General features: G+C 42.8%; 1 protein-coding gene across 14 annotated transcripts in view; it reads right to left on the bottom strand.

Moving 5' to 3' along the window:
- The window catches only part of TRERF1 (transcriptional regulating factor 1), a 188,483-nt gene that overhangs the window by 5,295 nt on the left and 171,908 nt on the right, over positions 1–11,280 (bottom strand). For 10 of the 14 annotated variants that reach the window (XM_015600577.2, XM_025042785.1, XM_006926553.3 and 7 more), the window contains 3 exons: positions 10,586–10,699; positions 4,491–4,694; positions 1,732–1,979 (listed from right to left, as the gene is read on the bottom strand). In XM_015600577.2, coding sequence (XP_015456063.1) covers positions 1,732–1,979; positions 4,491–4,694; positions 10,586–10,699 — 566 coding nt within the window. The remainder of the gene's footprint in view (positions 1–1,731; positions 1,980–4,490; positions 4,695–10,585; positions 10,700–11,280) is intronic. The other 4 variants (XM_006926552.3, XM_015600578.2, XM_006926554.3 and 1 more) reach the window with 2 other exon arrangements.

Genomic DNA, 11,280 nt, shown 5'->3' with positions numbered 1-11,280 from the left:
AAGTGGGAGTTAACAGGAGTCAGTGTGAGGAAGTTTCATTATTTCAAGTATATAAGCCTAATGATCAATCCAAGGGGGCAGTTCTTCCATGGTGACATAAAAATGGTATCAGATATCACATCCTGGCTCTGAAGGACATCAGAACGGAGAGGGGACTGACACTTAAATCCATCTCCCTCATCTTTGCACTTCATAGAGGGAAGAGAGCCGCTAGTTCCAATTCACTTTGGCAAGTGTCACCTAATTGAGTTAGATTTATTCAGAGGCTAAGAGCATGGGCCCAGGGCCAGACCACATGGTGTGAATCCCCACTCAGCTGTGCACTGTGACAAGCAGCTTAATCTTTCTGTGTCTCAGTTTCTCTGCTTGTAAAAAAGCAGCTACTAAAAGTATCGATTTTATAAGGCTATTGTAAAGATTAAATTAACCAATATATGTAAAAATCCTTTAAAAGAGTGCCAGGCACATAGTGAGTACCTGATAAATAAATGGCAGCTACTGTTAAGTTGCCTGTAATATACTGTGAGAATGCATATTACAAGTAGAGATCCCAGTTGGCCTCATTCATACAACTAGGGATGTTTTCTTGGTAGAGTCAACAGCTACCTGGACAGCATCTCTCCAGGTAACATTTCTCTTCATGTTTGAGGCACTGGAGATAGTGGCAAGAGGAACTCGGCAAGGGTCTTAAAGGGTGTCACTCATGACAGTGTTATACCCCTCGAGTCAGGCAGACTCATTGAGAAGTAAACTGGAATTCTATACAAGACGCTATGGGAGGGAATCATGTGCATCTTACCATCACTGATATTTTCTACCTAAAGTAAATAAACAAACAATGCAAACCAACGGGATGGAGCAGTGGTCAGGAGTCCAGGCTCTGCATCTGAACACAGCTGGGTTCAAATATCAGCTCTGCTCTTACTGCTGGTGTGACCTGGGGCAAGTCATTTTACCTAACTTTCAAACCTTATTTGTAAAACAAAGATAAAAACAGTATCTGCATAACACAAAGTTTCTGTGTTAGGATTAAATTACTTCATGCACATAAAGTAGATAACAAAATAAGTGCTCAGTAGATGTTAGCTATTATTATTATTACCCACTGTCAGTTTCTCTCTCTTAATTGTTGTTTTAAATTACACTTAAAAGGGCAGAGATGACAAATAGTTTTCATCTCATGAGTCAACTCTGATCAATTGGTTGGGCCAGCTTGAAGCATTACGATGGAAAGGATTTGAAGTCTTGTCTTAATGTGGTAGCAAAGAGTGCAGCGATTGATTAGTGATGTCTGTCCTGGGCACAGGAATGAGCAGTATTGGTATGGAAGCTGTCTCTGCTACAGAGAGTTCCTGATTAGATGTCTTAGAGCCATTCTCAAACTCAGCAGGGATGCAAAGAGAGCAGCAGTAAATATGGTTTGAGTGTGAAAGGAAGAAGTGCGAATCAGTCTCATCTACCATATTTGGAAAAGAGCGAAGTTTTGTCACTAGAGGTTTACTCTCTGAAGATGTCCATCCTTATTAGGCTTTAAGACACTCATTCTGAGTCAGAGACAAGGTCTACCCACTCAGAGGCACCATGCAGACCCCACGAATGGTATAAGAAAGAATCTGGAGAGTCTGGGTTCTCTTTCTAGCTGAAGAATCCTCAGACCATCTTAGCCTGGCCCCCAACAGAGTGATTATCCATCACAAACTTAGATTCAGTCCTTGGTCCAGTTCCACCTACTTGCCACACTCCTTGCAGGGGAAGATGGTGGTGGGGTCTGTCTCGCCACTGGTGGTGCTATGAGAGGGCGAGCTCTTCACTGAGCAGTACCCGCTCTGGGCACTGCCAGGCTTCTGCTTCCCAGAGGGGACAGCACCCCGAGCTTTGGTCACCTGGTTGGTGCCACCATGGATGCGGGCGTGGCCGTTCAGTGCCTGTCGAGAGCTGAACACCTGGGGAAGAAAGGGAGTGACATGACATCTACAGTCCTGAAAAGGAAATTAGGGTTATTAGTTACTCAATGGTAAAACACGTGATACTTGAAACAGTGTCTAATGACAGGGTGCAAGGGTTTTACATAAGCAAACTTTGGGCACGTGCTAAAGAAAGTAGAGAGATCAAACAGCACAATCACAAATGCTGTGCCAACAAAATACCCCATCGTTGTTATAACCAGAAGACGAGAGGTGATGCGGCACAGTGTGAAGGCCAAAGCTGTACGTCAGGAGACTAGGGGGCTAGATCCAGCACCTCTGTCTAACAGGGAGGCTCTTGGGCCATTCTCCCTCCATCCACATTATTTTTTTTCCAGCTGTAAAATGAGTTGGGTTGGACCAGCTTTCAAACTTCTTTTAAGCAGGAAACTACTTTTTCTTTTTTTGCCCTTTCCTTCTTTCTTCACTTTTCTTTTTTCTTCAGCAAATCAGGTCTTACTCAAAAGCTCAAAGTTTAAAGCAGAGGCGCTCTGCCTGAAAGAGAGATAGCACCCCAGAATTGAGCCTATTTTTTCAGCTTCCCCTCTCCCCAGGAAGCCCTAGAACCCCAAGGAACACAATTTGAAAAACCATCAGCAGCTTTGACACATTCTATATCCAAACCCCAATCAGTTGCCCATTATTGAAGCAATGTTTCAGACCCCCCAATTTTATTATAGGATGGTAAAAAAGGGAAGGATCTTGACATTTCTTGAAGCTTACCATAAAGCAGGATTTCCCAACCTCAATACTACTGACATTTGGGGTTGGGTAACTGTTGAGGGTGGGGGGACTGTTGAGCAGGATGTTTAGCAGCATCCCTGGCTTCTACCCACGAGATGCTATCCACCTCTTCAGTTGTGACAAAAATATCTCTGGACAATGCCAAACGTTCAGGGGGAACAAAATCATTCTCAGTTGAGAACCACTGTTGTAAAGGGATATAATCAACATCCCTGAATTCCAAGAGCCCCAACTCCTGCTTGTTAAATGCATCAGCTAATGGGAGTACCCCCTGAGCTGCCCAGCTGTTAAGTGGTTACTCTGTTAAGTTCATGAGCTCTGTTTATGGTCTTACAGAGAAAAAAATCTATTGCTAATTTAGCAACCCAAACATCCATGGTTAGGCAAGGATTAAAACTAACAGGCTTTTTTTCCCTGTGATTTTAAAGTTATTAAAAAAGTATCCATCTTGCTGAGCCCGTCTGATTGGGAAATGTAAAAGATAAGGTCTCACTCAGTAAAGAATTTACTGTACATCAACACTAAGAGTTGAGGAAGCATCCAACTTCTAAACAAATTCACCAAGAAGTACTGTCACTTAAAGTCACATTTTAATTATCCCCAAACGGAAGCAGTCTATACAAAATGGCAATGATGGAGTGAAGCGTCCAGGTCATCAAACATCAAAGACAGAAACAAACTAGCAATTTCTTAAGTTCTTTTCAAAGCTAGTGCAAAATGTCTATATATATTTTTTAACCTTTTCATTTTTTGTTAAATGTAAATCAAGTGAATTTCTGCTTTAGGTTCTAAATATTGTAAAGACTATTACTTTCTTCATCTAAGCGACAGACTCACTGAGCAGCATTCAATACACTCTGGAAAACAGCATTGTTCTACATAACGTATAAGCAAAGATAAGTGCTCACTTGAGGAAAACAGGGCTTCTTGTGAAAACAGCAAAATTCTTACTCTTCAAGTAATTACTCTAGAACTTGCCTGTACGGGTGTGCCTGGTTTTAAGAAACCTGATTTGGGAAATCTCAATAACGCAGGCTAGTGGGGAGCCTGTGAGGGACTGAGAGTCCAAAGTAAACAACTATTAAAAAATATGTCTTAAAATATACAGGGAGCTTTAGACTAGGCCAGTACAGATTCTGAAAGGCCTTCCTTTAGTGCTCAGAATAATCAAATGGTGAATTGGTTTTATTTTAGCTAAATGATGTTTCTAACATATTTAAAAAATACTAAGCTACGTAATTAGTCAGACTCCTTAGTACATCTTTTTTGTTTCCCCCAAAGATTACAAAAATAAAGTTTAGCTAAATCTTTATAATTATGTTACAAAAGGACAATCCTCTGTGGGCTCTCCCAGTGCATTTAAATGCAACAGGGCATAACCTGGGTTGACACCCAGCCCAGAGGAGTGGAGAGGCGCCAAGAAATGGAGAGTGTAAGTTCTGGAGGCCAAAGCTCCCTGCAGAGCCATGAGCACCGGCACGAAAGGGCACCGACTCGCAGCTTCCCAGGGCGGGGTCCTACTTTGTGCCCTCTGAGCACACAGCACAGTGCTTGACAAAGAACACACCCTCTAGAAATACCTGCTGGCCGAATGAGTAAGTACATATAATGGGATGAAAGAAAGACCACCACAACGACATGGAATTCTCTCTGCCAAACTGTCACTGCAGAAAAGCGCACCCTTTCTAAAATGCATCGTCTCTTAAAAAGCCAGGCACAGCCGTACATCTGGCCCTTCCTAGTCCCAGATCCCCGAAGGACGGAGGACACAGAGACACTTACAGCCCCACAGTTGGGCATTTCACAGATGAAGGAGCCCGAGGGCTGGCTGAGGGCCTGCAGGGGTGGCCCCTCTGTGGGAGCCAGGACTGGGCCTGGCTGTGGCTCTGGGGACTTCGGTACTTCACTCTCTTCTTCTCTTGTGGATTTCCTATCTTCTTCCGGGTCCTCCTCCTCCTCCTCTAACTCTTCTTCTTCTTCACTCGTCTAGTGTCAAGGCAATAAAAGCAGAAAGGGGAAAGTCCCCAGATGGCAGTTTTAGTGATGAAAAGAACCTACAGGCCAGGATACGGTCTCTACTCAGTTGGTCATTGGATGCTTGAAATTTTGCGGTCAAGGAAGTCCCCCTGACCCACTTTGGGTCTCATTATTTATATAAAAATATTTCAAGGCAGGGAGGAGAGGTTTCTGTATGCAGAGTTTCTCCACCTTGTCTCCCCCAGTGTACCTTGAAACTGACTAAAACCCAGGCAGGCTGCCCCACTTGAGTCTGTCTCCCCAGGGCAATAATGAGGGCTTTCAAGCAATAACAATACAGTGGAACCCTTTAAAGAGAGACTATAGACCTATCATGATTCGTCTTATAGGCCTTATAACACATTTCCATGCGAGATGCCCAAGATGGTGATTTGGCCTGTGGAAAGTGCATGACACGTAGCGTTTTGATGCGCTCCTGCTCTGTTCTTGTCAGAAAAGAGAATCAGAGAGTTTGAAAAAGGGAGAAAATGGAAGGGGATATTCCCTTTTATTTATCATGTGCTTTTTTCCCACTCTGGTCTCTGATCATGGGCTTGGAGAAATGCCTTCCAGGGACATTCTATAAAAAACAAGAAAAATATTTTCTATGAATAATTATCCTCTATGCTACGGTGTCCTCTCGCTCTAGTTTAGAATTGCAACCAGGTGCAGAATTAAGCAGAAAGTTCCCGCCTTCCTCAAGGTTAACAAGATAGTTTAATGGAGTAGCTTGGAGTAGATATCCAGGGTGAATTGGGATAGAGGGCAGAGACCTAGGAGGCCCTCTTTCTACCTCTTGTTTAACTAACACCTTCCTCCGCTCTTTCTGTCTTCACTGGGGGAGAGGGGGAGATAGAGGTGGAGAGGGATGCTGGCTCCTCCAGGCCCAGAAAGGACTGAGTACTTCTATGTTACATCAACCTCATTTCGGCCTCTATTTTACAACATTTTACAGTTTATAAAGTGCTTTCAAATTTGCTTTGTCACTGAATAGGCTGTGAACAGTCCTCCCATTTTACAAATGAGGAAAAGAAAGGTATGCCCAGATGCCTCTAACCCCAAAGGGTCCTTTGTCTCTGCCAAGCTCTCACTGCACACCCACTGCTTAGAGCACATGGGCTCCAGCTCAGTTTACCCCAGACAGTGATGTAACTCTAGGTGAGCCTATGATTCTTAGAACCCAGAAGCAAGAATTTCCGGGAAGAATTATGATTTCTGAGAGTAGTGGTACCCTGGGATCTAGAACCACAAGCTGCTTCTCTCCAATCTAGGTTGGGGGAGGGGAAGAAAGGCAATGCCAGTAAATATGGGGCATGTAGCACCCTCCTCGCTGGTTCAGTAGTGTCTGTATTTAATACCATATCTGTATATTTGAGATGATGCAGAAACAGGGAGTATTTATGAAATGGCCCCAGTTTCCAGTGAGTTAATTAGGATTAATTAGTAATATTTACATTTGCTGAAAGACTTCAAGTGAATACAGATGTAGGCTTAATACATTTAGAGAGTGATTTATGATATAAGCTGTAGGTTTCTTATGAATATATTAACATACAGGTCAATTTCACTTAAATAGTCTTATTCCTATATAAATCCACCATCTTCCAATCTCAAAGAGTTTCAGTTAAAATCACGTTGTGTCTAACTCCAAGAATTCACTCCATTCCTTTATAGAACTGAAACTTTGTGGTCTCAGGTATCTCTGTATTAAGCAGACCAGGACCCATAGCCTGGCATTTAAAATAAACTACATAATAACTTTAAATGACAATGGCATTATTTCATGGTACTTGTTATAATTACAATTTTCTCACGATGCCATTTTTTTTTTTTTTTTTGGCTTAGAACTTTTAGAAGACATATTCCATATAGCCACAAAATTACAGATTCAATTATACTGTACTGTGATTATACATGGTTCAGGAATTTAGATGGGTTTGACTTCAACTGGCAATCTATACATGTTCACAAAATGATTTATCATCAAGCCACAAGGCTCCCCAAAGTGACTAAGAGATACAAAGATAGGAGGACAAAAACCCTAACATGTAGAACTTTGTATCAACAAGTTGGTCATTTTATGATATATTATAAAATGAAACATTTAGTAATATTCCAAAATCGGGCTAATACAGGGCACAGAGGTGGGTATATATTTAACATGGTGCTCAACGCTTTGAGCATTCACAGTAAAAGTTGTTTTTTCTTTTAAATTAAATTTATTAGGGTAATATTGGTTAACAGTATATAAATGTCAAGAGTTTCTTGAAATTTTTATTTCTCAGGCAAATGGAATTCATATTACGAGAAATTTATGAGTTAAAATGCAAATGTTAAACAACCCAAATTTACTTCAAGACACAAATTTGAGTGTTACGGTCACTAATGATGATGGTGATGACGACGTATCGACTGCCTGCTATGAGTCAGGCACCACACACATACATTTCTGGTTCTCACAGCAACCCTGCACAAATTTTCTTTTTTAAACAAATAAGGAAATTGGCCAGAGAACGAATATCCCAAGTTCACATGGCTGGTAAAGAAGTTGAACTGAGATTTACAACCTGGGCTGATTCCAAAACCTCCACCTTCTTCACTCTTTGGCCCTGCTGTGAATGTCCACGGTTGCACAACTGTCCATCTGGACATGGCTTAGGTTTTCAGCTCAAACACAGAGATCCTGAACCTCTCAGAACTATTGGAATCAGCTACCTTCACTTATTTTATTTAAAAAATTTGGCACAAGTTGCTTTTAAAGCTCAAAGGGAAGGAGAATGTTTCCCTGGTCAGTGATACCAGTAGGTACCTAAGGTGCTTAGACCATGGGTGAGCTTTGTCCTTGGAGTCCTAACCGCTGTCTTCCAAAGTCAGTTAACTGTGTGTCAGTTGGTTTTTTGAACTGTGCTAAATTTCGGTCATAGCCAGACCCACAGGTTTGTCCTGAGTGGAATCATGAGCACAGACGGACAGGGGACAAGAAGGTGTGGTCTGCATGCTTTCCTCCCACCTCCTTAACGGAGCCCACCCCGGCCCCCTTCTTCTGCCTGTAAGAGTGAAAGGGCCTGTGATGGCCTCGGGCCAGAAGTCAAAGTATCCTGAGTGAGCAGTTGTGCTCTGTTGACCTTTTGGCTCCCTGAAGGGCAGTCATTCCTCACAAACTCTCTTTCTATTCCCCTCTCTGCATAAAAGTCCCTAAGCTACCTGAGCATGTTCCATCTGGGGGAACGATCACCTGTCCCTTAAATAAAACACTGAGGATGCGTGATCAAGAGAGCTATCCAAGGTGTGCCAGGCAGGCTTGGAGGATGAAGAGCAGGACCTCTGTACTAGGACAGCACTTTCTATGCCCTCTCCAGTGCTTGCATAGCCCCAATTTTTCATTTTCATTTGGCAAGCTATCCTAAGGCGGCTAGCTGTGCCTTCACAGTGCCCCGGAGGGAGCTATGAGCTACTACGCTGGCCTTAAATCAAGGTTTTCTTGCTTTTGTGGGCCTGAATCATCTCTGCACATAACTTTTTGTTCTCCTTAAGCTCACAGGTCACAAAGGTGTGGATGGTCCTGACCCAGCCTAACACTGGCTCCGGGAGAATAAGTCCAAGAAGATATGGCCCCTCGGGCACTGTCCTAACCTCTCCTCCTCAGTCTGAAGCTACACACTGGCCTGGCCCTGTCTTCCCACCTTCAAAGCCCTGTTGGCCCAAGATGGTGCCTCTGTGTTATATGGTAACATCGTCCTTAGCAGCACCGAATCCCCTTGTTCACCCTGTCTCCCTCCAGTGAGTTTATAGCTATGAATTTCGGAAAAAAACGTTTACTCATTCATTCAACAAATATTTGTTGAGTGCCTCTATTATGCCAGACCCTGTCCCAGGTACTTGGTAACACCCAAGGCAAAGAGACACTAATTTGCCTCACTTAGGAAAACTTATCCTCTGATTTTCCCTCTTCTAAAACATGCTCTGGCAGAACCCAAAACAATGTAGAATTGGAAGGGACTTTACAAATCATCTGAGTCATTTGCCCCACTTTACAGGCCAGCAAGCCTAGGGGCCAGGTCCTAGGCCTCCAAAGCCTGGATTCTTTGTGCTTTCTTGTTTACTCTCTATTCTCATTTGGAAAGCAGTGCTCTGTGTGACCTGGGGCAATCCCTTTCTCCTCTCAAGGTCTCAACCTTCTGCCTGTGAAACAGTGGAATTGGATGAGAGAGAGAGCCTAAGGCCATATCTAAGACTTTTGGGTTCTCCTCTTATACTGCTCTTAAACACGCTTAGAGTTCATGGTCAACCTTCCACTTGCGTATGTCACATCTTCCAACTAGAATATATGCTCCCCTCGAGGTGGGTGAGGAGGAGGAGCAGAGGCATTTAACATCCCCGGTTCACCCACTGTGCTGTTTACACTGTGGAAACTCAAATGGTTTCAGGTGATTGAACCAGATGAGGCCACATGGCTTTTTTAAATGTTAAACCACAGATGAGCAAAAGGTTATTCTGATATAAGATATCACTACTTAAATCATTCAAACAAAAGCCCTGGACACAGGAAACCCTTAATATAAAATATTGCCTTCTCTGATCAAAAGAATGGCAATTCTATTCTTTTCCACAGGCATCTATTTTCTCTGATATTTGAGTCCAAATGTAAATTTATATATGTGTGCATATTTCCTCGAGAGGCTCAATTCTTAGTTAAGAACTCGGGCTTTAAAGCCTTAAAGCATGAGTCCAAGTGTTTTTACACTTCTTTAAGAGAATTTTCATTTGACTTCTCTTAAGTATTATACAAGGGAACTGGGCTCAGACAACACATTCACCAGCCATTGACCATGGCTAAGTTACTCTGTGCCTCAGTTTCCTACCTCACAGAATCGGTATGTGGATTAAATGAGTCAATATTTGTAAAGTGCTTAGCACAATGCCTGGCACATAGAAAGTGCTATGTAAGTATCTGTTCAAGAAAATAACCCTCATGTGTGCTAACGCTTATACTGGGACACTATTGGGAATGAGAGTATAATTACAAATATTCACACCATTCATGAATTCCAAATATGTTCCCTGATGATGACAGAGGCTGGCGTTTAGTAATTTGCTATAAGACATGTAACTTTCACATGCACATACATAGTAGGTAATGTTTGCCAAAGCGGGTGAGAAGGAGACGTCCCCTGGCTATGGACGCAGAGAGGAAAGCTGGTCACAAGGATAAATGTGGTATTAATTACCGAAGTCACACATGAGGGTCTCAGAGATGATTTCGATCTTGTTATGTCTTTAGTATGTACTTAATCTTAATGTCCAGACAGCTTTGTCTGCTAATGAAGGAAATCAATATCAGGGATAAATGGCGATGTGAGGATTAGAATGATTATACACTGCTAACCAGTTCCTCAAAAATCAAGCGTTCCTGGCACCATTTAGGAGCCAAAGTTCCTCCCTGCTCATGCTTTAAGGAAGCTGTGGTAGAAGCCGAGGGCTCCATCTTTCGGAGGCCCATTATGTTCACTGGTCGGTGGAATCTGTGATGTGAGAGGATCAGGAAAGGTCACACCAGGGGTTCAGGGCACCTGCTAATAAACCAACCACCCAAAGCTGGGACCACCCTACTCAACTCCCTAGTTCCTACCTCATCTACTTAACTGAATGCTGAGCCACAGGTCAAATCCAAAGTTGCCTTCTCTCCCTCTGCCTCTCCACACCAGCAAGTCGAGGCCTGAATCCCGCCAGGGAGCGGGCTTGTCACCCACTTTCTGCGGCCACCTCGGCAGCAAAGTCAAACCAAACACCAGCCACTTACTAACCTGGGTGTGGGGTGGGAGTGGGGCCAGTATATGTGACAACTCAGCGGCTTCACTCACCACACAATCGTCGATGGTTTCTGTGAGGCGTGTCCGGTGCTTCCGCCCTAACCGCGTGATTTTTTTCCATGTGTAGTAGTACTCCACACACTGAGCCACTGTCTTAGACTTCACCTGCCGGGAAAGCCAGCTCAAGGTCAGCTCCAGCAGCAGGCAGTGCACAAGGCAGCAAGTTTTGGTGAAAATTGTAACAGGTAATAGGTTTATGCAGTTCAATTAAAAAAAATATATATATATCTATAGTGAAAAATCTCCTTCTCACATCTATCCAGGTCTCACTCCCCAACCCTGCAACACAGCTGGCCCCTTGGATTAATTTTTTGGATACCATTCCAGAATTTCTTTATGCTTATACTAATAAACACAAAAATATTTTCTGCACACACCATTTCCTCACAAAAAGTAGCATATATATGTACTGTTTTGCAACTTGATTTTTTCACAATATAACTCAGAGATTTTTTCATGTCAGTCCATTGAGAGTTCATTCCTTTTTTTAACCCTTAAAGCAGCATGCTTTTTCATTAAACATGCTTGAATGTGTTCGGTTCTCTGGCTTACTGACCTTCAAAATCTATTTATTACAAAAATGTTCCTTAGTAATCGAACAGGAACATAAGTCAAAAGTTATAATGACAAGATCTCAGTTTTTACAGGAAACAAGCCTTGCTCTGTTTTTCCCCAAAGGGAAAAAG

The sequence above is a fragment of the Pteropus alecto genome, unplaced genomic scaffold (assembly GCF_000325575.1).
Source record: "Pteropus alecto unplaced genomic scaffold, ASM32557v1 scaffold7, whole genome shotgun sequence".
Taxonomy (NCBI): domain Eukaryota; kingdom Metazoa; phylum Chordata; class Mammalia; order Chiroptera; family Pteropodidae; genus Pteropus; species Pteropus alecto.
Note: the sequence above shows the minus strand (reverse complement) of the source record. Positions and strands in the feature narration are given on the sequence as shown.